The sequence below is a fragment of the Nerophis lumbriciformis genome, linkage group LG04, assembly GCF_033978685.3.
Source record: "Nerophis lumbriciformis linkage group LG04, RoL_Nlum_v2.1, whole genome shotgun sequence".
Lineage (NCBI taxonomy): Eukaryota > Metazoa > Chordata > Actinopteri > Syngnathiformes > Syngnathidae > Nerophis > Nerophis lumbriciformis.
Window position 1 is genome coordinate 37680001 of NC_084551.2, and position 27500 is coordinate 37707500.

Consider the following 27500-nt stretch of genomic DNA (forward strand, 5'->3'; position numbering starts at 1 on the left):
GGCCCGGGGCAACATAACGTGCATGTTGTGATTGTAGTGAGTTTATCCTAACATAAAAAGAGTAAACAATTAAATAATAGCTGAGACTCCATCTATCAATATCATGCATCATTGCAGCAAATTATATTAGCAGCTGTTATGCAAACTAAGTGGCTGCATCATACAGGTGGCTGCTACAGACAAGGTTTATAACACTACTTTTCTCTGCGGGGTACAATTTTGTGGCTGCTACAGACAGGTTCTGACTGCTCTTTCACTGAACTGACATCTTGCAGGTTTCGCTGACATGATTGGTTTGTACTTTAAGCATATTTGATCCAAAACCCTGGATGAACTCCAAATCGGACAACTTTTTGGGGGCTTTCCACTTAGGAAGTTCCACTTCCTTGTGTATTAAACGCACTAGTGATAACATGAGACAATATAATTGTGTCACATTGCAATCTAATAAAGCATAACTGGACATATTTAGTATATTATACTAATTTAAGTATGATAACACATTTCATTTACCACAGTCTGCACTCTACATCAGACCTGGGCAAATTAAGGCCCGGGGGCCACATGTTAAGCTTTTCAATCTGGCCCGCCAGACATTCCCAAATCATTTTTTTAAGACCTTCAAGGTCGGAACTGTCGCTGCCATTATGATGTGCAGTGATGTTTTCAAATTACCGTAAATCTTGAACTATACCAAGTATTTCAATGGTTGGAATCTGCACTTTTGCATGATATACTAGTTACTATGGTAATCTAAATAGTTACTATGGGCATCTAATTAGTTACTATGGTCATCTAAGTCACAGCAGCTCAGACGAGGTACCAAGCAGTGTGGGTGGTGAGCGTTTCCACAGTGTTTCCAGAGCGGCCAGCCTGAAATGCAGGTGTCAGGGACAGACGCGGAAGCAGATTTTTACAGCAAAGTCCTACAGCTTAGTGACATATCAGATGTATCAGATTGTAGGTGGGGTTTTTTGTTACCCTTCGCATTCATATTTCGCTGCGTTTGTTGCATTTTTGTTGCGTTCTGCTTGATTGTAAAATATGTCGATCGAGAGGGGGTGTGACGTTCATATGTTGTCAATATTCAGTGCTATATCATTCATAGTTAATATTGTAAATCCCTCATTCTTTATTTTCATGTACATTCTGGGTGTCTCATTTAGTAAAAAAAAAACTTAAATTCCATTCCGTTTTTTAAGGCGGTCTGTGATAACGTTTTTAGCATTCAATCAGACAATGGTGTGAGGTTTTGTGTTAGTGTTCCTAAAAAGCAGATATATAGGCCCACAGACACACTTTTTTCTCTAAATTTGGCCCCCCCGAGTCAAAATAATTGCCCAAACCTGCTCTACACTATAGTGGCATCTCAACTTAAGGGTGTTTTGAGATAAGAGCTAATTGTTATGCTTTAAGTTGCAAGTAAAAAAAAAAAATGTTTCAAGCAAGCCTGCCATTAGTTGGTGTAGTGAACAATTAACAGTGAACCCAGTGAGAGTTGCCCAACACATCTTGTCCTATTCACTAGCATTAGTTTATAGCGAGAGATGGACAAACCTTTGTTTTCCAATAATGGGAAGGAAGGAAGTGAGTGTGAAGGACATTGCTGACAAGAAGTGGATGATATTCATCGAATTAAAGAAAGACATCATCAAAAACATGACCCAGCCTGTAACCAACTTGGCGAAGCAATTAGAGCATTTCACTGCTAACCTGCACCATACTGTTAAAATAATATCTAAACGGTGGACATTAACCATGAAAATATGGAGAAGCAACTGATGGTGTGTTTGACTGAGAAGCAGTTGGAAGGAGATACCATAGAAGTCCGCTCTTCAAATAAAATACTGTACATCATCGCATTACTTCATAAACCTACTGTAGTTGTTTGTAGTACAAACCCAAAACCAGGGAAGTTGGCACATTGTGTAAATCGCAAATAAAAACAGAATAAATTTGCAAATCCTTTTCAAACTACATTCATTTGAATGGACTGCAATGACAAGATACTTAACGTTCGAACTACAAAACTTTGTTATTTTTTTGCAAATATTAGCTCATTTGGAATTTGATGCCTGCAACATATTTCAAAAAAGCTGGCACAAGTGGCAAAAAAGACTTATAAAGTTGAGGAATGCTCATCAAACACTTATTTGGAACATCCCACAGGTGAACAGGCAACAGCGTGGCTTCATAGTAAAAGAGTGCAGGTACTAGACTGGCCTGCCTGTAGTCCAGACCTGTCTCCCATTGAAAATGTGTGGTGCAATATGAAGTGTAAAATACCACAACGGAGACCCCCGACTGTTGAACAATTTAAGTTATACATCAAGCAAGAATGGGAAAAAATCCCACCTGAAAAGCTTCAAAATGTTTACTGAGTGTTGTTAAAAGGACACAGTGGTAACAATGGCCCTGTGCCAACTTTTTTGCAATGTGCTGCTGTCATTAAATTATAGGTTAATGATTATTCGCAAAAAATAACAAAGTTTACGAGTCCGAACGTTAAGTATCTTGTCTTTGCAGTATATTCAATTGAATATAAGTTGAAAAGGATTTGAAAATCATTGTATTCTGTTTTTATTTCCGAATTACACAACTGCCAACTTTCACTGGTTTTAGGTTTTGTACATTCTATTGAATTGTTTTAGGTAAAAATGTGCTTTTCTTGTTGAAATGCATGGTACATGTTAAAAGTGTACTCTTTTTTTTTTTGGGGGGGGGGGGGGGGGGGGGCAAGTCCCAATTAAATTGATATCAATGGGAAACATTGATTTGAGATACAAGTATTTTGAGTTAAGAGCTGGTAAGTTGGGGTATTATAGTAAATTAAACTTATCACGATACCATCACTATGACGATATACCAATTGTGTGAGAATTGATACTTGATATCTTTTTCAATTTGCACATGAGTTAAAAAAAATGGAGTTTGTCCAGTACATCCAGTTAACTGTTTCAGAGTTAAGTGATTGATTATTATATCCATCCATCCATTTCCTACCGCTTCCCTTCGGGGTCTATATATTAGGGTTAATATTACGTATAGTAAATGATTATTGGTATATTTCCATCTAACTTAATAGAAGTGTGTCAGTGCACTTGCATGTTTCTGAATGAATCAAAAGAGATCCATCTTTTTTTTTTGGCGCAGTTTTTCCACTGGACCATGAAGTTGGTCGTGCATGCAAGTGTACCTAATGTTGTGTCCAAGGGTCGGTGGTCACTCACGTTTTGCTGTCGGCCGTGGCCTGGTAGAAGTCCACGGAGTAGCCGAAATAGCTCCCGCCGGGTCCTCGGTACACCGTGGGATGCTCCGCGTAAAGGTTGAAGGTCCACACTCCACTTGGCGCCCTGCAGCAGCAAAGCAGCGAGAACACCCGCAGGACGAACACGTCACGTCCACGCTGCATCCTGCACAAAGTTTACAATCCTGGGACCAAAGTTGGGGAGACCTTCCGTCGTGCAGGTGAGCAAGCTTTAAGTGGCGTCTGGATGACCGCGCTCCTCCTCCTGCGGGTCTTCTTCACCTCCCTGTGACACCCTCGAAGCCCGCAGAAGGTCTGATGCTCAGACCCACGCCGAGACGAGTCCAACCCCCGCCTTCTGCGCACTACTTTACCCCCACACGCACGCCCACACGCACACACAAGGAATGGCACAAACCACATCTGAGCGCGAAACTGTGCGCCATCCCTCCTTTAATGACGCATTTTCCGCATGGAATTAATTTTAATTTACCACAACACAAATAATCAAAGAGGAAATGCACAATAAACACATTTAACTTTCTGGTGCGGACACGATTTAAACTGTTAAGTATAGCCAGGACGAAAAAGTATTTTTGTTTTAAATTAATACATTTTACAATTTTTTTTTGTGTGCTAATTTTTGCTCATATCTCCCTTTCAGCTTCAATCAAACGTAAACATCTTCTAAAATATTTTCAACATTTGAATGACAATTGTATTTAACTCAATTTTAAAGAATTTGCACGAATTTAGTTATCATCCATAAAGTAAATGCTGAAGAGCATTGGCACTGAGGTAAAGCTCAGGCCTGAAAATACATACAGTCCTGGTCAAAAGTACTTGTAAAGAACATAATGTCATGGCTGTCTTGAGTTTCCAATAATTTCTACAAATCTTTATTTTTTGTGATAGAGTGATTGGAGCACATACTTGTTGGTCACAAAAAACATTCATGAAGTTTGGTTCTTTTATGAATTTATTATGGGTCTACTGAAAATGTGAGCAAATCTGCTGGGTCAAAAGTATACATACAGCAATGTTAATATTTGGTTACATGTCCTTTGGCAAGTTTTACTGCAATAAGTCACTTTTGGTAGCCATCCACAAGCTTCTGGTTGAATTTTTGACCACTCTTCTTAAAATTGGTACAGTTCAGCAACATTTGTTGGTTTTCTGACATGGACTTGTTTCTTCAGCATTGTCCACAAGTCAGGACTTTGGGAAGGCCATTCTAAAACCTTAATTCTAACCTGATTTAGCCATTCCATTACCACTTTTGGCATGCATTTGGGGTCATTGTCCTGTTGGAACACCCAACTGCGCCCAAGACCCAACCTGTGGGCTGATGATTTCAGGTTGTCCTGAAGAATTTGGAGGTAATCCTCCTTTTTCATTGTCCCATTTACTCTCTGTAAAGCACCAGTTCTATTGGAAGAAAAACAGGCCCAGAGCATAATACTACCACCACTATGCTTGACGGTAGACTTGGTGATCCTGGGATTAAAGGCCTCACCTTTTCTCTTCCAAACATACTGCTGGGTATTGTGGCCAAACAGCTCAATTTGTATTTCATCTGACCACAGAACTTTCCTCCAGAAGGACTTATCTTTGTCCATGTGATCAGCAGCAAACTTAAGACGAGCCTTAAGGTGTCGCTTCTGGAGCAAGGGCTTCCTTCTTGCATGGTAGCCTCAGTCCATGGCGAAGCAAAGCACGCATGACTGTGGACACTGACACCTGTGTTCCAGCAGCTTCCAATTCATTGCAGACCTGCTTTTTGGTGGTTCTCGGTTGACTTTTGATCATCATGACCAATTTTCTCTCAGCAGCAGGGGATAGCTTGCGTTTTCTTCCTGATCGTTGCAGTGACAAAACTGTGCCATGCACTTTATACTTACGAACAATTGTCTGCACAGTTGCTCTTGGGACCTTAAAGCTGCTTTGAAATGGCTCCAAGTGACTTTCCTGACTTGTTCAAGTCAATGATTCGTTTTTCAGATCTGTGCTGAGTTCCTTTGACTTTCCAATTGTCGCGTTTGTAACCGAGTTTAATGACAGCATCACATGAGTTATATTTAAATGGGCTCAGGGAAGTCAACAGGTGTCGTCAATCATAATAACTCACATGAAGTGAAGAGGCCATGCCATAAAGCTAATTTGATTGTAACTTTTCTACATCACCAAAATTGATAATGTATGTTGCTGTATGTACACTTTTGACTCAGCAGATGTGGTCACATATTCAGTAGACCCATAATAAATTCATAAAAGAATCAAACTTCATGAATGCTTTTTGTGACAAACAAGTACTGTATGTGCTCCACTCTATCACAAAAAAATAAGAGTTGTAGAAATGATTGCAAACTCAGGACAACCATGAGATTATGTTCTTTACAAATGTATGTAAACTTTTGACCACGCCTGTATGTGTACAATAAAGACAACTTCATATTGTTTTGTCTTACTTTGGCCGAAAATAGAACAAGCACATTCTGAAAGTGTACATATAACAAATAATCTTGTCAAAACACTTTTAACTTAGTTGAAAATTCTGGCGAAACAAATGGTGCAGTTTCAAAAACACCATCAAGAACACAATAAACTTAATTTCAATCAGTGTTGTTACAAAGCCATTCAAGTTTAAGCATTTCCTGTTTAGGATTGTCATGTTGGCAGTTCACCATTAAAACATTTGAAAAAGCAATGGAGTGTTTCCTCAAACCCCCGCATTGGTGAAAGCCGCAACTGCCACAACACATGAATTTATTTTAAAAAACAAAACTTCCCGTTTGGGCCACGTTGGCTTGCAGTGTAAACGTGGTCTAAGAGACTGATACAATTATTCTACTTATTTTCTATTGTCTTGCATTGTGCATAATTATGAAATAATAATTAAAAAATAAGTTATATAAAACAATGTGAGTTTGGGTACCTTCTATAAGCCGGTTAAGACTAGGAGCAGGGGTATCCAAAGGCCAGCAAAGGGGCCATTTGTGGCTTGCAGAGCGTTTATTTGGCCCACAGCTGTTTCTAAAAGTAAACACAACCCACATTAAAAAGGAAAAAATACTGCAACAGTCATAACTGCTTAGCATATGATATACATTTGATTGGTTTTGGCATGTTTAATAAACAAAAGGTGAAGAATATCACATTTGCAAGCTGCCATCAGAGTAAAAAGTTCACTTCCCCCGACTTACAAAGACAAATATTCCATTAAAGTGAGAACATGTCATCTCGTAGCATTATCATCAGATTTAACTGACCATCTTGGAGATGTAGTGATGTATTATCTCTGCAGAAAGCAAACTTGTTAGTGTTGAAGAGCTGCACATGGACCTGAAAGTTTCCTGATGCCAGCCCCCAGAAGGACACCACATTCAAACAATAGGGGGTAGATGTCAAAAAAACATGTTTATTCCACAATCTGAGCGTTAATAAATACATGATCGCCCGGCCAACTTCTGAATGAGCTGCATGAGGTACCGAAATCAGTCTGCACACTAACCTCCACATTCTGAGCCTGTGTTGGTCCTAACATTGTAAACTTTTAGCAGTGAGTGGGTGAGTGCGTTCTCATGTGGAAGGCTTTTGGTCGCTCTGCTCCCCGTCCTTCAAACAGTCATAGTTGTAATGCCAGCTCCAGCGTACGATTGTGTGACACACTGCATGTGTTTGTAAAATATCAACACTATCATAAATGTACGATGTGAGAAATTGCAAGACGTGCTGAACAGACAATAGCATCATTTAAAGGTGAAATTCAGGCATATACAGTTTTGTTTCTCAGTCTCTTGTGTGCATTTGTAAAGTTCTCATTCATCAGTGTTGTGTTCATGTGTGTGGTTGTGGTCCCGGTCTCTGTAAGCTCCCTATGGTGGAGCTTGTTGTGTGTGTGTGTGTGTGTGTGTGTGTGTGTGTGTGTGTGTGTGTGTGTGTGCGTGTGTGTGTGTGTGTGTGTGTGTGTGTGTGTGTGTGTGTGTGTGTGATGGAGGCAGTAGTGGTCCAAAAGACGCTCAAACAAGACTAATTGAGGGACGGCGAGCGTTCGGTGGTCCACAGCAGCTCGATGTAGGGCCACTTGGTCTGGAGGCAGCGCTTGACCGGAGTGTCGTCCGTTCGAACCATCGGGTCTTCAAACCCTAGCACCAAAGCAGTCCCCTCCACATACTCCACCTAAAACACAGCAGTACGTCACTAAGAACCAGACAAGCATTGGTCAAACACGACCACTATGTATCGCACCAGGCATCCGCACTACAATACAAAAGATAGTACGGTAGATACAAGCAAAGTTGGAGTTTTTGTGACACCCCCTCTAGGCTGTGCTTAAAATGCTTTTAGACTAGACTAGACTTAGACTTCCTTTTTATTGTCATTCAAATTTGAACTTTACAGCACAGATAAGAACGAAATTTCGTTACATAAGCTCATGATAGTGGAAGACATTCTAGCAGACATCAAGATATATAAGGGCTATTCAACCAAATTGGTCCCATTTGTATTACAAGGACATAAAGTATATTAATGCATTACAAAACTGTAAAATATTTGTTTGTAATTAGGTTAAGTGTCCTGCACATTGACTTGATAACAAATACAATTAAATAGATTAATTTAAAATACCTTAAATTCCAGACTAAAAGCCGCTACTTTTTCCCTCACACTTTGAAATCTGTGGCTTATAAAACGGTGCGACCGATTAATGGATTTTTTCTTCTCGACGGCCATAATGTTTATGTTCAATAGTTTTCTTTAAACACAAACAGTGACACTGAAATATTGTGTTATTGTTTGTGCTAAGGCGCCATCTTTTGGACGAGTTCGCTCACTGTAGGTGTTGCGGGTAGAAAAAGTACTTCCTGTTTTAATACCTTGAACCGAAAGTAAAAGAGTCCTTAGCGTTTCTGCTTGAAAGGATTCTTCATTCCTCACTCCAAGCAGCATTTGTAAGTTTTACACTTCAACTAAAACAATTCGTATTTACTAAACTGTCCCATGTGTGATGTCTGTAGAAGTGTTTTCATGCATATTTGTATGTGTAATCGTAATGTAATGAAGCTAGCGTAGTTAGCAGTAGCTAATATGCTAACACAGTTACGAGTGTTTGTGTTCGTATTATTTATTTACAATGTCATTCTTTTTGTATTGTCTCAGTTTCATAAATTCACCATACTGTACATTTTTTATATAAATATATATTAGCACAAATACCATGTGGCTATATTTCATGTACTTGCAAATTATATGCTAAAAACGTACTCTTGTTACTTTCAGTCCAGTCTTCATTTTTTTCTTTTCTTTTTTTTTAAAATTTATTTCAGGCAATGACATAAAAAAGTACAAAGTTGACAACACATAATAATATAAATTAATATAGTGCAAAAGGTAATGTATAGTATGTAATGCATGATTGTCCAGTTTTGCCTGAAAGGGAGTGGGAAGAATATTAAATGATTTAATCCCACCCCCAGTTCTCCATTCAGTGATTATTCACATGAGTTCACTGTTACTTTGTTCAAGGATAGTGACATTACCACAGGTAACAATAATTACCACAGGTAACAATAATTATTACACTATAACAGTAATTTGTATCAACAATGTAGGAATAATGAATATACCAACAATGGTAATAGACAAAATGCCAACAATGGTAATAGACAACATAGCAATAATGGTAATAGACAACATAGCAATAATGGTAATAGACAACATAGCAATAATAGTAAGGAAACATTGAGCACATGTTAACACTTTGAGACAGAGTACAACAGCAGGTCAAATTAAAGATCCTCATCTCTATATTTAAACCAGACCCCATGTTTGTATAATAGTTTAAATCGATTAATAGTTTGCCATTGCTTGTGTTGTAAGTCCAGTTTGTTCCATAGTTTTACTCCGCATACAGACACACAAAAAATGTTTACAAGTGGTTTGAGCTCTTGGCAATAAGAAATACCCAAAGCCGCTCAAGTTATGAGCCTGCACTCGTCTTATAAAAAAACATTGTAGATTAGGCGGCAATAATTTGTAAAATGCTTTATATAAGATAATTAATGTACTATATTTAACAAGGTCATCAAATTTGAGCAACTTTGATTGCATAAACAGATTATGAGTATGTTCTAAATAACCAATGTTGTGAATGATCCGCACTGCTCTTTTCTGTAATATGATCAGAGGATGAATTGTGTTGTGGTAAGTATTCCCCCATACTTCCACACAGTATGTAAGGTATGGGAGTACCAAGGTGCAGTATAGAGTACGGAGTGCATTTTCATTGAGGTATAGTTTTGCTTTGTTTATAATTGAGAGGCTTTTGGAGATTTTTGATTTAATGGTCTGACATGAGGTTTCCATGATAGTTTACTATCAATTATTACTCCCAAAAATGTATTCTCATTTACGATTTCAATTTGAGGACCATCAATACTTATTTGTGTTCAGACGTTATGTTGCGATTTCCAAACATCACTATCTTAGTTTATTTATATTCAAAAATAATTTATTTGTGTCCATCCATTTTTTTTACTATGTTTAGTTCTGTGTTTACTGTATTTATGAGCTCATTATAGTCATCACCACTGTAGAATATATTTGTGTCGTCTGCAAATTGTATAAATTTCAGTACTTTGAGTGCATTAAACATATGATTAATATACACATTAAACAGTTTTGGCCCCAACACTGACCCTTAGGGGACACCACAAGCAATGCCAAGAGTATCAGATAAAAATTGACCCATTTTTACAAACTGTACCCTCCCTGTTAAATAACTTTTTAACCAGTCACCAGCCAGCCCCCTAATTCCATATATTTCCATTTTATCTAGTAGAATTGAATGATTAATGGTATCAAAGGCTTTCTTTAGATCAATAAAAATACCAACTGCATATATTTTATGCTCCAGTGCATTAGTAATTTCTTCAATAGCTTCAGTTATTGCCATTGAGGTTCAAATGAGTCATCTTCGATTTCAGAACCTTGAACAAAAATTAAACAAAGTTGTTTCAGATGGGCCAATAGACATTTTGAGTAATTCAAAATGTGTATTATTAGCTTTAAAGTTGAACAACTTTTTTTGAGAGAGTTACAACAAGCAAACGGCCCAGAATTGGTGAAATGGCCCATATCATATCCTCAAGGTTTTACTTTTTTATTTTAGAGAAATGGTCAATGACTGCCCCTTGCCCCTTAAAAGACGCTTTGCTTGGTCATGTTTTTCATTTAATCTGACTAAAATTTGACAAACTTGTCAGTCCCCGAAAGGTGTGTACACAATTCCCAAAAGTTACAGTGTAGTTTTGTAGTCACATTGAGTTTTATGGGAAATTTCTAGTCAATCCGATTTATGAGTTTAAACTTCAAAACCACAAGGTACATATATATTACTTGTGAACTTGTCACTTTACATCCACCAGGAGGTTAAGTATTTGTTGTGTTTGTTAATAGTTGGCAACATAATGTCGCTCAAATAGTTATGGGCAAATTTTTATGAAATATTCAGGAAATGTCAGAAATGGGATAAAGAACAAGCAATTATATTTGATTTCTACTACGTTATTAACGTTATCAAGCTGAACAAAGACAGTGGATGACTGACAAGAGGGTTCACTCAGTTTATTTAATTTCGCTATAAAACAAATGTGCACATATGCTAAACCCATGTCGCGAGTGAACCCTTGAGCAGCCTGTTTGGAAGCAAAACAATAAGGAAACAAACACACGGATATGGCAATTTCATTAATCGTTTATCATTAACATTCCACCAGCAGGTTATGTATTAGCTAGGGTGTGTTTGTCTGTTTGTTAGTTAGTATCGTAGCTACAAAAGTACCGTAATGGGCAGACTTTTTGGGCGATCCGTATCACCGCCTGGATTCAGGATTACATTTTTTAAAGGATGCTTTACTATTAGGACATAGAGCCTGGCAGAGGTTTGCGCTCCCCGAGTTCTATTTTGGTCATCAAAGTGAAGGCAGTGATTTACTGTTATTGAACGTTTTACTGTTGTATGGCAATTTTAAATGTGAGCTGAGTGAGGCACACGTGCAACATGACTCAACTAAGCATTACGTCTTTGTCATTTACCTCAACAATGAGTGTTATAATGCTGTTACAATTTAATATTAAAATTAGTTAACTTCTTGTAAGTGTGAATGTTGTCTGTCTATCTGCGTTGGCCCTGCGATGAGATGGCAACTTGTCCAGGGTGTACCCCGCCTTCTGCCCAAATGCAGCTGCGATAGGCTCCAGTACCCCCGCGACCCCAAACGGGACAAGCGGTAGAAAATGAATGAATGAATTAACTTCTTTTTATACCTCTCATGACAGTCAAGGATGTTTAAGCGTTAATTGGAAACATTACTTCTACAGTTAAAAACATTTTTATTATGGGAATTACAATTGAAGAGTTAAATAAAAACTTTTTTTTTTTTGAAAAGTCAAAATTGAAGAAGACTCCATTTTCTGTCCCATGTTGAGATGTTGAATAGACACATTATGTGACAAAAAACAACTTGTGTACAGTATGGTATCGTACTATAGATCCAGTGCATTATACTAGGGCTGGGAAGAGAGCAAATAAATTACTGATAAAACAGCAAAAGTCCCTCGACAGTATGGCAGTTTTTTGAAATTTTTCACACGGACCGTAGTCAGACCAATGTGGTCTACAAATTATGCAAGGCGCTCATCCCCACCAAGACTGGTTAGAGCACAGCCATAACTTCCTGGCACTAAACCTGTAGAAAATAGTTTTTTTAATTTCAATGTTCCCTATACTGTATTATTTATTACCTACTCCTTATTTTTGCACCTTCATTTTAAGAGGTTATTGTTAAGTGTTCCATGTGATTTTAGAATTTGGTTTACATTGACTGTTTGCATGTTTTCCTTGGTTGTGTTGACAATTAATTTCCTTTCTGCCTTGATAGCTGAAAATGTTTACATTTAATATATCTTCTCCTGGTCCTTATTTTCCATAGGTCATAAAAATATCAATAATTATTGATATCGACCGATATAAAAACACTTAGTTTTAGCCATATAGCCCAGTCCTACATCCTAGTGGGAACAAAAAGCCATGATTTAATTTGCTTTCTGACCCCAACGACAGGCATTGGCGTTGTCAATATCTTTACGGGCACTAAAGTGGTCTGGGGTGAAATGCAGACTGGATGTTATTTCACGGCTGACTCCTTTCAAAAACACACCCACACATGCAGACCCACATTCAGTATGTACCAGCTGCAGGGGCGGCTATAATACTTTCAAATACTTTCAAGAGCTGTTATACTCATTTAGGTCTATGGAAATCAAATTGGTTCTCTGACGTTAAAAATACCTTGCAGCTACACATGTATCTGGTACCCCACTAGAAGTTAAGGTATAAGATGGTAACAAAATGGTTTCACTGACAGCTGCAGAAAGTGATATTCCTGAGTGCCAGGATCGGCCACAGACACACACAGACACACAGACACACAGACACACACACACACACACACACACACACACACACACACACACACACACACACACACACACACACACACACACACACACACACACACACACAATATATACACTCAATGACAGCCATCCGTCACACTAAGCCATTCTAATATGCCTGTCGGTGAGCATTTATCACACTCACCTCGCTTCAGAGAAATGGGAGGCAAAGCTATAGTGTTTTTGGCTGGATGGACAGGCCATTAGGGTGCAAAAGCTACTGTTTATTCTGGAAAGACAGGGTGTCTCCAAGTGTGTGTATGGATGAAGACAGGGATTGAAGACATGAAACATTCATTATCTTACCCTCTCGTTGTGGTTGGACTGTTTAAGTCCGTTGTAGTGGTAGACAGGGAATGAGTCCGGGATTCCTGAATCCTGGAACACAAGCCGGGAACAGAGTGAAAAACATGCTGGGGAGACTCTCTGTCCAGAACATAATCGCAGATGCAGAAGTGGAACATTTTTGACTAGAAAGCCAAACAAATTAAATCCCGGCAGCAAACCTACAAGTATGTATGTGTGTTGTATTCTCAGTGCAAATATATTACCACCAAAAATGAGGAAAACAACGACACCTGTGCTGACTTTGGATTGAAGGTGCAAATACGCTGATAGGGTGTATTGTCTACGAGCACGTCCAGCTTCTCGTGTTAATATGCCTTTATGAAACCCTAACCCCTTACCCCAATCCCACGTGTGTCTGCGTGTGTGTCCACTTGGCTAATGGCGATATAATTTCTGATCTGTTCCTCTGGCAGGTCTCTAAAGCCCTGATCACTTTAACACAGTTCCTCTGCCTCATCAGAAAAAAAAAAGGTTTAACCGCTCTATCCAAGTCCAGTAGAAAGCAGCGTCATATGATTGCGAACACGCATAGATTTCACATGAGACACCGCAGGAATGCTTTTGGCATATAAACCTTTGATTAGCAACAACAGTGCTTCGTTTTAGAAATCGGTGCTCATGTGACCTCTATGTGAACACTTTTTTTAGTTTTTAGCACATCCACCTCGCCATACCTGGCCAGGAAAAAACTCCAAGAGGAAGGGACCCAGAAGGATTATGCCCAAGCTCTCTGGATCCAGTTTGCGCCTGACCAGACGGACACTAGTGGAAGAAAAAAAAATAGATTGTTACAGGGAAACATCACATCAGCGCCAGCGTGTTTTCACAAAGACTGTGGTCCAACTAAATATATCCCTTTCCAGACATTCCTGTGTGTTAGATCAGCGTTATTATTATTATTACTGGGCAAATGAAAAAAAGCTGCTTGTTCAATTGCCCTTTTAAGGCAGCAGGGAGCAAGGAGACAAAGTACATGCAAGCATGTGTGTGTCCATGACGTGAGCGTTTAAAAGCAAACCGGACAGATTACTGTATGATGCATGCAATTCTCAACAGTTTTTTCTCTTGTCCAATCCCTGCTTGGGTTGGATGCCGTAATGCAATCAGCTGATATTTCTTCTGGAACTGGCGTCCCTTTATGATTTACAAGTACGCGTTAGTTGATTTTGATGCAGAGTTACTACTGTGACGTTGTCCTGGCAGCAGTCAGGGGAAGTCACGCTGATTTCATCACAACAGTCGCTTGGCTTGTTTGAAAGGGCCTTGATGATATTAGCAGTTTTCTAACAATAATAGAGACAAGAGAACCTTTAAGCAGCAGATGTGTAATAAGACATACAGATGTAAAAGAGATTATGTATTGTGTATGTGACGGGTACTGTACATTGGCCGTCTTCCGGGTTTCATATAATTGTAACACTTTCCTTTCTGTGGAAGATTTTTTTTTTACCACCTGACATTTTATCAGCTGGGATGTATTAAGGAGGCAAAATGTTTTGCAGAGATATGCTGCAAGATTCACATTTACATTGACTTCACCAAACTCAAATGAGTAACACAACCCCTTTTGTTGAAAATAGATGTTTACCAACTGTATTTATCCTTCTGTGCTAACATTCAACTTGTAGTTTTTGATGGTTATCACTGGGCGTGGTAGTCTTAAGGCTTGATTTGATTACAATTATTTGCTACGATTTGAGTATAAATCGATTATTGATGCATAAAGTATGGCTCCTCCTTTGGCTGCTGACGTAATGTATTTTTTCATTTATACAATAATGCAGTAAATACTTGAGCACTGTAGCAGCCTGATAAGAGACATGCCTGCGTGTCGAAAAGGCATTCTTGTTTTATAATCTTTTTTCATCTAAAACCATGGAAAGGACAGCGTTACACACTTTTCCCCCGCTCCCCAGTCATTGTAAGCACACAGCTCAAAGAGGTGTGTCATATCTACCCATTAATATCAGTGTTGTGGCACTGTGTGGATAATATTCTCTCTCCTGACTTATTTTTCTACTTGCTAATTTCCTCTTTGGTGCAAGCTGGTTACTCTCTGCTCTAACGCTATGTCTATGTCCAAATCGCGATGCATCTAAGAACCGATCTATTCCCCCACCCCTAGTTTTCACTCATCTCTTACAATTGCATTTGGTGACCACATATGCGGTGTTTTGGTCCGTTTGTGTGTTCGACATTCTCACTTGCCTCACTTTTGACAAGAACAAGAAAGTTTGATCATATTACGCCTATACTGGCTCACCTGCACTGGATTCCTGTGCACTTAAGATACAACTTTAAGGTTTTATTACTTACGTATAAAATACTTAACGGTCTAGCTCCATCCTATCTTGTTGATTGTATTGTACCATATGTTCCGGCAAGAAATCTGCGTTCAAAGAACTCCGGCTTATTAGTGATTCCCAGAGCCCAAAAAAGTCTGCGGGCTATAGAAAGTTTTCTATTTGGGCTCCAGTACTCTGGAATGCCCTACCGGTAACAGTTAGAGATGCTACCTCAGTAGAAGCATTTAAGTCTCATCTTAAAACTCATTTGTATACGCTAGCCTTTAAATAGACCCCCCTTTTAGACCAGTTGATCTGCCGTCTCTTTTCTGCTCTGCCCCCTCTCCTGCGTGGAGAGGTTATTAGGTGACCACAGATGAGTCACTATCTGTTTAAAGTCGAGACCCGGGGTGGACCACTCAATTGTGCTTCAGTTAGGAACGTCTGCGCTGCTGACTTGTCTCCACTCAAGATGATCCCCTGCTGGCCCCCTATGAACTGGACTCTCACACTATTAACTAGATCCACTCGACGTCCATTGCACCGGTTGCCCGGGGGGGTGGGGGTCCCTACATCTGCGGTCCCCTCCAAAGTTTCTCATTGTATCCCATTGGGTTGAGTTTTTTCTTGTCCTGATGTGGGGATCTGAGCCGAGGATGTCGTTGTGGCTTGTGCAGCCATTTGAGACACTTATGATTTAGGGCTATATAAATAAACTTTGATTGATTGATTGATTGAATGATTGACTTAAGACTTTAAAGTCCGCTGATAGCTGGACTAAGACTCATCTCTCAGGGGGTCTTGGTCCCGCTGTTTGGACTTAGACTGCGTTCACACTTGACCAAATGAACCGTGCAAAAACAGGTAAACATGACAAGTGTGAACGCGCTCTTACGCTGGTTTTAGGAGTGTTACATTTTTCTTTGCGCTGAGGCAAACAAATGAAGTGGTCTCTTTAGATTTACTGCTGTAACTATATATTTAGGCCATTTTGTTCAAATTGGAAATTGGCAGCCATACTTCCTTCAGTCTACCCCAGGGTAGCTGTGGGTACAAATGTAGCTTACCACCATTGACGTGTGAATGCGAAGTGAATGAATGATGGGTTCTCAGTTCTCTGTGAATGTATTTTGAGTGTCTAGAAAAGCAAAACCATTATTATTATTATCGTAACTAGCTGTGGACTAATGCTAATAATACAAATATCACAAACCAACATGCTTATCTTTATGTTAAATAATCATAGTGCTCCCACCTAATATTTACACCAACAACACCATTTGGACATGTTCACTGTGAGGTGTGCTGACTTATTTAGAGTGAATAGTAAATCTATATACTGTTAAACAAGCTCTACACTGACTACTCTAAAGTTTATCCAAGTTGTATTTGTATACTGTATTATTTTATCTTGAGAAGATATAATAGAGGACATTTGGGTGCTGAAATGTCAGAGTTGTACTAACATTTGTGAGAAGTGAGGCTGGACATAAGTGAGCCACTCAAAAGCAGCTGTGCCAGCATTGCATGTGTAATTCTTTTATGGCTGAAAATATCAACCGTTTGATCACAAGTGGCTAGCAGCTGACTGTAACAGGAAGAACAAAAATACTACAGCCATATCAGGCAAGCCTACATGTGATAAAAGTACTAAAAGTGTAGTTTTAGAACAGCACCAGCAGACTGAAGAATATTAAGCATGGTGGATTTGAGGCTGTTAACTCGTGTTGTGTGGCATGGAAAGAGTCAGGAGTCCCCCACAAAGCCCCTGGGGTGTGCTCTGTTATTTTGTGATGTGTTAGCCATCTGGGGCTCTGCAGAGCACATCAGTGGTCCAGTTTCAAGGCCAGGACTATAGTCCCAGTGCTGAGCTTACGGCTCTTCACTGGAAAACGTGCTTCTGTTTGAAGGAACGCTTTTAAGTGTTTCCTCCCTTTCTCTGCATTTCTTCCTGTCGTTAACGTCCTCCCTCTGATTGTCAGACTTTCTGTTTTTTACCCAGGCACTTTCACAATAAGCTGGCTCTAACGGGTAGTGAAACATGAGCTGGGCGGCCAAACTGGCCTGGCCGTGACTTCAGGGGACCTACAGGTGTACACGAGCAGCAAAAAAACACAAAGCTCAAAATATGCAAGTACTTACTATTCTGGTTCTGAGACAAGGTCAAGGGCTTTCATCACTTCCGCCAGCAGAGAGTCTGGGATGAAGCCGTTATCTGGGAGAGTGACACAGAAAGACAGATGGGTGCACACAACGAAAAATATTTAGCAAGGAGAAGAGACCTTCACACATGTGGCACAGATACATCCCATATGAGAATTACCTCATGTGCAAGTCAAAATATCACACATAAACATGCACACACCTTGCACTTTCCTTCTGCACTGCATTCCATGAACATGATGATTGCTTTACCTGAGAGTAGTCACTTAAAATGCTAACATGTGCTTTTGACTGTGTCTCACTCAAACATGTGAGGCTGTGTGGGCTCTTGTTTAGATGCATGCCCATGTGTGTTTGGACTACTACCCTCAAACAACTCAATCACACTGAAAGAGTAGGTGCATGCAAAGAGTAATTTATTATGTGTGGCTACATCCTTATGTCTACTGGGAGCTATTGCAGGGTCTCTCTGTGTGTGATTGTTTTTCCCTTCTCAACAGCTGTGCCGACTAGGTGTGTGACGCGGTCAGATTTACGGCCCGTTAATGCCACACTTAAGTGAGCTGAAGCATGGCTAAAGCGTGTGTGTAGTGCATAGGCCAAGAGAACATGTGCTTCATGTATAGTACGTAATATATGCCGACAACATCCAGATATTGCATGTGTGCAGCACGGTTTGATGACAAGTTTGTACTCACACCTGAGGTGTAAGCAAACCTTGAATTTGTGTAAAAAAAAAATTCTACTCCTGAACCTCTGCACAAAAAAAGGGGTGAACATTTGTCAAAACATGCACCTTTGTTGTACTGCCTGTGCTATTGTTTTCCTGACAAATACACCACATGGTGGCATTTTGAAAAGTCTGATTGACTTGGGGCAGCACGGTGGAAGAGGGGTTAGTGCGTCTGCCTCACAATACGAAGGTCCTGAGTAGTCCTGGGTTCAATCCCGGGCTCGGGATCTTTGGCAACACTAAATTGGCCCTAGTGTGTGAATGTTGTCTGTCTGTGTTGGCCCTGTGATGAGGTGGCGACTTGTCCAGGGTGTACCCCGCCTTCCGCCCGATTGTAGCTGAGATAGGCTCCAGCGACCCCCGCGACCCCGAAGGGGATAAGCGGTAGAAAATGGATGAATGGATGATTGACTTGAAATTTGTCGCACACAAAAGTTCTCGGTATATGATGTTTTGTGTTATACAACCATACAAATACTTACTTTTGCTTAGTTCCTAAGCGGTTTGGGTCGTAAATACAGTGGTACCTCAACTTACAAGGTCAGCTAGTTCTATCTATGCTTGTAACTCAAAACACTTGTATCTCAAATCAGCCCCACCCATTGAAGTTAATTAAAATCACTTAGATCTGTGTTTGCCCCCCCAAAAAACACTAACATTTAACATGTAACATGACTAAAAAAAACAACTAACATTTTGTGGATAAATAAATCGTTTGAAAATCAATACAATATAATGTAGTACAAACAACAAAGGTTATTTATGAATGAATTAATAATATTGTAAAACATTTACCTTGGGGACTGAACTAAAGCTTTGTCTTTTTGGGGGTACTTCTTCATCGTGTCACAATAGGAACTATGTTTATGTTGCACTCGGACCTCTTTAAGTATTGGATCGGAGAGGTCAGAGTTGACAGCAACAGACGTACATGTCTGCGCAAGACCCAGTCAGCAGGGCTAATGCTCGCTCGTCTCGTTTGTAAAGTCAAGAGAAAAGAAGGAACTTAAACATGTCGGTCAGACCATTTGGCAGCTTCTTTATATTTTCATGAAATAATGTCTGCCCTGTGGATGTAGTTTTGGTGCAAATTCTGCTGCGCAGTGGTGCAGACTGAGGGTGCTGCTGAAGATCTGTTTCGCAGAGTCTGCCAAACTGGAGGACATGTTTTTGTTGGTTTGTTTTTCTGATTTTGTAAGTGTTGTCCTCTGCACTCACATTCTTAGTTCTGGTGGTTGGAAGGCAGGATTAGGTTGATCTCTTGGTGTAGACAGTTACTACCAGCGGTGGGGGACTCTAATAACTCAAATTATGCTTGCAAGTAGTTAAAGCATAACAAAAAGCAAAGCGACTGCTCTTATCTCAAAATACTTGTTAATTAAGTTAGTAGTAAGTTGACGTACACCTGCTTGAGACTTGCTTGAGAACTAGTTAAGTGCGTGCAGTGGAGGAATACATAATTGCGATTCTGCATGTGTTCAAACCCTGAAAATATGCATTTTGTGTGAAATGCAATGCACTGTTTGATGTTATATACCGTATATATATATATATATATATATATATATATATATATATATATATATATATATATATATATATATATTTACAAAAATACATACATTATGTATATATACGTACATACATATATACACAGGGCAGCACGGTCGAACAGGGCTTAGTACGTGTGCCTCACAATACGAAGGTCCTGGGTTCGATCCTGGGCTCGGGATCTTTCTGTGTGGAGTTTGCATGTTCTCCCCACTGCGTGGGTTGGCAACACTAAAATTGGCCCTAGTGTGTATGTGAGTGTGAATGTTGTCTGTCTATCTGTGTTGGCCCTGCGATGAGGTGGTGACTGTTTCCAGTTAATTGCATCATCTATTATTACACCCAAAAATCTAGTTTATTTTACCCTTTCAATGTCTACTCCGTCTATTTGTATTTGTGTATGATGCTCTTTTGATGTGCGTAAATGGAAGAGAATGCAGTGCATCAGGTTGGATGCAACATTGAGTTATGCTGAACAAAATGTGGCGGTAATTTTACTGTTGGCCTTGGCTTGCCATCAAACTAGGCCAATGCAATATATATTATATAATATTTTAATATATGTAATTATTTAGATGGTGGTCCGTGCGGTCAAACTAGACATTTTAGCAGTGTAATGCCAACAGTACATGGCACGGTGGTAAAAGGGTTAGTGCATGTGCCTCACAATACGAAGGTCCTGAGTAGTCCTGAGTTCAATCCCAGGCTCGGGATCTTTCTGTGTGGAGTTTGTGTGTTCTCCCCGTGACTGCGTGGGTTCCCTCCGGGTACTCCGGCTTCCTCCCACCTCAAAAAACATGCACCTGGGGATAGGTTGATTGGCAACACTAAATTGGCCCTAGTGTGTGAATGTTGTCTGTCTATCTGTGTTGGCCCTGCGATGAGGTGGCGACTTGTCCAGGGTGTACCCCGCCTTCCGCCCGAATGCAGCTGAGATAGGCTCCAGCACCCCCCGCGACCCCGAAAAGGACAAGCGGTAGAAAAAGGATGGCTGCATGGATAATCAACATTAGTAAAATGTGGCATAATTACTTCGTAAACCATCTTGCAAGAAGCATAAACAAGAGAAACCTACAGCGTAGGAATCGTCGATTGCCATTTGAAGTTCCTTGGAGTAGGATTCGGATTCAGCTGCGTATCTGGCAACCTCAGTCATGGAGAGTGGGACGGGACTACATAATTTTGACCGTGATTGCAGTACCATTTCTGGCCACATTACTACATATGGCACCTTTAACATCTAGAGTTGTCTGACCTTGAGTTCAGACTGATTTACTAAGATCCAAATACCACGCACTCAACAGCGTGTGCAAAAAATAATAGAGTGTGTACTGTGAGTGGGTGTGTTGCGTGTGATCTACTAACACTGCCTTTGCAGTTGATAAGTCATGCAGACCGCTTCATTTAAATGAAGATTTTGCGTTGAATGTTTACCACGAAGACGATCATTTTTGGCACATTCCTGTTATCATGCTTTACGTGTGTGCAATGTGTTGAACCAGCAGCACGCATCTATAATCTGTAACAGATTTTCTGAATCCCAATCTGGACGACACAAACATATGCACACTGACACTTAATTTTGTGTGCGAAGCTGTAGATCGCATTACCTGCGCATCACATCTGCGGTCCCCTCCAAGGTTTCTCATTGCTATCCCTGAGGATGTCGTTGTGGCTTGTGCAGCCCTTTGAGACACTCGTGATTTAGGGCTGTATAAGTAAACATTGATTGATTGATTGATTTGTAATATATGTATTAAATAAAACGCCAGCAGACATCAAAACGCATCAATTTAATTATTTTTAATCAGCCCTATAAGTCATTCAGCAGCTATACATTTATAAAAGTAAATTGCTGAATAGACAATATTTCAATTTTTTTTAATTTCTGACCGTCCAAAAGGTTGAGACACGTAGGATTTTGTCTGTCCATCAGTGCAGCACAAGCACTGATCCTGCAGCCGTGTGTGGAACTATCAGTTTGCAAGTCCTTCTGACACTTGCTAAATAAAACGCAAAATAGTGCTCCCAAAACGGTGATGAGTGTTGATAAATCGAATTGCGCAAGCTAGGGCAGCACGGTGAGGGAGGGGTTAGTGCGTCTGCCTCACAATACGCAGGTCCTGAGTTCAATCACGGGCTCGGGATCTTTCTGTGCGGAGTTTGCATGTTCTCCCCGTGACTGCGTGGGTTCCCTCCGGGTACTCCGGCTTCCTCCCACCTCCAAAGACATGCACACCTGGGGATAGGTTGATTGGCAACACTAAAAAAAATTGGCCCTAGTGTGTGAATGTGAGTGTGAATGTAGTCTGTCTATCTGTGTTGGCCCTGCGATGAGGTGGCGACTTGTCCAGGGTGTACCCCGCCTTCCGCCCGAATGCAGCTGAGATAGGCTCCAGCGACCCCCCGCGACCCCGAAAGGGACAAACGGTAGAAAATGGATGCATGGAAATAAGTATATCTGAATTTTCTCCTCCCAGTATTGAGGGCATTTTGTGATTGTCATCTATTTTTGCCTATGAAAGACAGACACACAACGGATTGCACACCTTATTTAATAGATGCAATCCGCTTTGCACACGTTTAGTAGATTAGCTTTGCGAGTGCTATAAAGTTTGCATGTGTTTTAGTACACACAAATCTTTAATAAAACAAGCCCAATGTCTTTAGTTCTAAGGTTATTATCTTATTATTGCATCAATCTGCTCTTCCTTTTCCTGAGTAATCTGGAAGTGACAAAGGAGGAAAAGAAGGAAGGAGCAGAATGGTTGACTCAGCTGTAAGAGGGGCTGAGCTCACCAACCTAAACAACAACAGTGGAGATGAGACAGAAAAGTCGTTCTGGTTGTTGAAGAAGAAAATATTGTAATGAAAGCAAAGAAGAAGAGAAGGGGGTATCTATGTGTGTCTTTCGCCACAGCTGTGCGGGTAAATGATGTACTGTGATAAAATATGTTACATCAACTGATTACCTTCAGGATCAAATGACTGGAAGACCCTCCTTGCTTGCTCTGATGGACACTCTGGACCGACCAGGGACATCTCCTATAGCAGGAAGACAGACAACATACTGAGAATAGAAATAATACAGGGAGAAAAAGAAATTAGGTGAGAGGCTGTATATGACAAGAAGAATGTTTGACCTGAAGTATATCTGGTTTGAGCCAAGTAAGCAGTTAGAGGAATAGTGGGAAGTGAATAAATTGGATGTTGAGTGTCGTGTGACGTAACCAACAACCTGTAGAAACATTAGCGTGTGTGTACTGTTAATGTCGGCTGAACATGTGCGAGAGTTCGGCTGTGCAAGGGGTTGGCGTAATCACTGGGGTCTGTCGAGCTATTAACTGATTTTCTGATAAAGACTGCTGACTTGTTTTTACTGCAAACACACAATCAGGTAATCAAGTCCTACACATAAACATGATTCATGAGAAACCCCGCACTGTTTGTTGGTGAATTTCACCGAGATGAGATTAGCGGTAAGTAAACACTGGTCCATAATCTCTGGATATTTATTCATTATATTTTCTTCGGGATATCAACAATGGAAAGCTCCGCAGTCCTGCTTTAGCTCAGATTTTCTAAGGCTTTTATATTGGACTCTAAGTGAACACATTTTTGATCTAAAAACAAGAAGACACAATAAATTATTGGAGGAGGGGTGATGAACAGTTCCAAATAGCAGTCAATTTTGGCCTGAAGACCACTGGAGCTTTAAAGGAATTCTGCATGTCAGCATGTAAATAACCCTGAGAAGTGACAACAGATACGAATCTACAAAAAACAAAACAGTAGACAATGAAAGTTTCACATTTGCAGGCAAGAGCAGGCAAATATTGCCCCTTCAAGCTATACCATGCTAATGGATTCCTACCAATTAAAAAAAATGTCTTCTTCGAATAATTTATATAATAATTTAAGTAATATTGCACAATTTTTTTATATATATAATCAAAACAAACCTACAGTGTGTTATATTAATGTTAATATATATTTAAATACATTTACATTAGTGGAAAACGTCGCTGGGGAATATATATTTATATATATCTAAAAGACCAAAAATGTCATGACCCCGCTGCAGTACCCATGTTGAATACCTCTGGTTTAGGGGGTTCAGCTGCAATTAATTGTATTTTACTAGAGATCAACATCCGACAAGGCGTCATCAACTGAAATACAAAAGGTACTGATGTACAATATGCTCCACTTCACTTTTCAAAATAGTTGATTTTCCCACATCTGTCTAAACCAGACATGGGCACTTATTTTGACTCGGGGGCTGCATTGGTCAGTAAAAATGCATCGGTGTGTGTGTCATATATATATATTTATGCATATACATACACTGTACACTTATTACTACTACACTCCGTGCTTGCTCCGGAGGAGGGGTGAGGGGTGTAAGGATAGGAGGGTGAGCAGAGATGACTCCCAGCTGCCTTTGCATCAGATACTAAGAAAACAGACCAGCGGACACGGTGATCTGTCACACATACTAGAGCTGCGTCCTGATTTGTTAACATTACAGGCTATATAAATCTGCTGATAGATTTGTCATTACCTAAATGTGCCTGTGTTACACTGAGTATTAAAAGGTGACCCACCGTCTGGAGAAAAGTCCTTACAGAATGTTGCTTGTCACACAGACTATGCTGATGCATTGCAAAATTCATATTAATGTTAAGGCGGTAATAAACATTGTTTAGGGCAGACTGATAGAGAGATGAAGCGGGGACCCCTACTTATATCAACTCTATAAAATTGTGCTTTAAGTGAAACTGGTCTTGTTATTGTGCAATACTAAGATATTAAATTAATTCAGCATAGCGCTGTATAGTGCAATACTAAGATATTAAATGAATACAGTATAGCGCCACTAATAACTGGCGCTCAACTAGGACACGAATTGCTAGCTGACAAATAGTACGCTAATCGCGAGCTGACAACTGACGCGCTAATCATTAGATGGCAATTAGTGCGCCAATAATGAAATGACAACTGGTGTACTAATCGCCGGCTGACAACTGGTGTGCTAATCGTTAGCTGACGACTAGCACGCTAAGAACCAATTGATAATGTGTGCGCTAATTGGTAGCTGACAACTGGTGAGCTAAAAGCTACCTGACAACTGATGTGTTAATTGCTAGCTGGCAGCTTTCGCCGCTAATGATAGCTGGCAACTGATGCGTTAATTGCTAGCATCTAACTAGAGCGCTAACCGCTAGCCATCTTAAACGCTAACATTAACACAAAAATATAATCATTTATTCATGATTTTATTCTAATCTTAAAATAAAAACATAAGAAAATAAAGAACGCATTGAGTGAGAAGGTGTTCCCACACTTGGCCAACAGTTTGGACACACCTCCTCATTCAATGCACTCTCTTTATTTTCATGACTATTTACATTGTAGATAGATTAAGAAGTGTCCAAACTTGGGCAAAAGTTTGGACACCTTCTCATTCAATGCGTTCTTTATTTTCATGACTATTTACATTGTAGTTTGTCACTGAAGGCATCAAAACTATGAATGAATACACTTAACAAAAAAAGGTGAAATAACTGAAAATATGTTTTATATTCTAGTTTCTTCAAAGCCACCCTTTTCTCTGATTACTGCTTTGCACACTCTTGGCATTCTCTTGATGAGCTTCAAGAGGTAGTCACCTGAAATGTTTTTTTCTTCATAGGTGTCATAGTTTTGATGCCTTCAGTGACAAACTACAATGTAAATAGTCATGAAAATAAAGAAAACGCATTGAAATGAGAAGGTGTGTCCAAACGTCTGACAGAGTGATTGGAACACATACTAGTTTTCACAAAAAACATTTATGAAGTTTGGTTCTTTTATGAATTTATTATGGGTCTACTGAAAATGTGACCAAATCTGCTGGGTCAAAAGTATACATACAGCAACATATTATCAAATTTGGTGATATAGAAAAGTTACAATCAAATCAAATTAGCTTCATGGCATGGCCTCTTAACTTCATGTGGGTGGTTATGATTGACGACACCTGTTGACTTCTCTGAGCCCATTTAAATAGGGCTCATGTGATGCCGTCATTAAACTTGGTTACAATGCGACAATGGGAAAGTCAAAGGAACTCAGCACAGATCTGAAAAAAACTAATCATTGACTTGAACAAGTCAGGAAAGTCACTTGGAGCCATTTCAAAGCTGCTTAATGTCCCCAGAGCAACTGTGCAGACAATTGTTTCTAAGTATAAAGTGCATGGCACCGTTTTGTCACTGCCACAATCAGGAAGAAAACACAAGCTATCACCTGCTGCTGAGAGAAAATTGGTCAGAATGATTAAGAGTCAACTGAGAGCCACCAAAAAAACAGTTCTGCAATGAATTGGAAGCTGCTGGAACACAGGTGTCAGTGTCCAGTCATGCGTGTTTTGCATCACCATGGACTGAGAGGCTACCATTCAAGAAGGAAGGCCTTGCTCCAGAAGCGACACCTTAAGGCTCGTCTAAAGTTTGCTGCTGATCACATTGACAAATATAAGACCTTCTGGAGGAAAGTTCTGTGGTCAGATGAAACAAAAATTGAGCTGTTTGGCTACAATACCAAACAATCTGTTTGGAGGACAAAAGGTGAGGCCCAGGAACACCATGACAATCGTCAAGCATGGTGGTGGTAGTATTATGTTGTGGGCCTGTTTTTCTGCCAATGGAATTGGTGCTTTACAGAGAGTAAATGGGACAATGAAAAAAGAAGATTACCTCCAAATTCTTCAGGACAACCCTAAAATCCTCAGCCCGTAAGAATGGGTCTTGGGCGCAGTTGGGTGTTCCAACAGGACAATGACCCCAAACACATGCCAAAAGTGGTAACGGAATGGCTAAAACAGGCTAGATTTAAGGTTTTAGAATGGCCTTCCCAAAGTCCTGACTTAAACCCCATTGAGAACATGTGGACAATGCTGAAAAAACAAGTCCATGTCAGAAAACCTACACATTTAGCTCAACTGCACCAATTTTGTCAAGAGGAGTGCTCAAAAATTCAACCAGAAGCTTGTGGATGGCTACCAAAAGCACCTTATTGCAGTGAAACTTGCCAAGGGACATGTAACCAAATATTAACATTGCTGTATGTATGCTTTTGACCCAAGCAGATTTGGTCACATTTTCAGTAGACTCATAATAAATTCATAAAAGAACCAAACTTCATGAATGTTTTTTGTGACAAACAAGTATGTGCTCCAATATCACAAAAAATAAAGAGTTGTAGAAATGATTGGAAACTCAAGACAGCCATGACATTATGTTCTTTACAAGCAGTGTTGGGACTAACGCGTTACAAAGTAACGCGTTACTGTAACACCGTTAGTTTCAGCGGTAACTAGTAATCTAACGCGTTATTTTTTATATTCAGTAACTCAGTTACCGTTACTACATGATGCGTTACTGCGTTATTCTACGTTACTTTTTATGTAGTATAAAGTGTGTTTTATCGGAGCGCTGCTGTGTCATCGTTCTGATTCTTCTTGTGTCACAAGCCGTAGAAGAGAGAGAGACATGCGCTCTGTGTGGGTGTGGGTGTGAGTGTGAGTGTGGGGAGGGAGGAGAGGGAGGAGGAGGAGGAGGAGGGAGGCGTGTCTGATCATGGCGGAGCCAGAAGTCGAGTTTGCTAACAT

At 40.0% G+C, this 27500-nt stretch overlaps 2 protein-coding genes across 2 annotated transcripts in view; both read right to left on the reverse strand.

Annotated features, from left to right (window-relative positions):
- Nucleotides 1–3635, reverse strand: part of itga8 (integrin, alpha 8) — a 204019-nt gene extending 200384 nt beyond the window's left edge. The window contains exon 1 of the mRNA XM_061954587.2: nt 3231–3635. Coding sequence (XP_061810571.1) covers nt 3231–3412 — 182 coding nt within the window. The 5' untranslated portion in view covers nt 3413–3635. The remainder of the gene's footprint in view (nt 1–3230) is intronic.
- A 2778-nt stretch (nt 3636–6413) lies between these two features.
- mindy3 (MINDY lysine 48 deubiquitinase 3) overlaps nt 6414–27500 on the reverse strand; it is a 57079-nt gene continuing 35992 nt past the window's right edge. The window contains exons 12-16 of the mRNA XM_061954603.2: nt 22819–22891; nt 17542–17614; nt 13789–13876; nt 13073–13144; nt 6414–7426 (exon numbers count right to left, since the gene is read on the reverse strand). Of these exons, the coding sequence (XP_061810587.1) occupies nt 7277–7426; nt 13073–13144; nt 13789–13876; nt 17542–17614; nt 22819–22891 (456 nt within the window). The 3' untranslated portion in view covers nt 6414–7276. The remainder of the gene's footprint in view (nt 7427–13072; nt 13145–13788; nt 13877–17541; nt 17615–22818; nt 22892–27500) is intronic.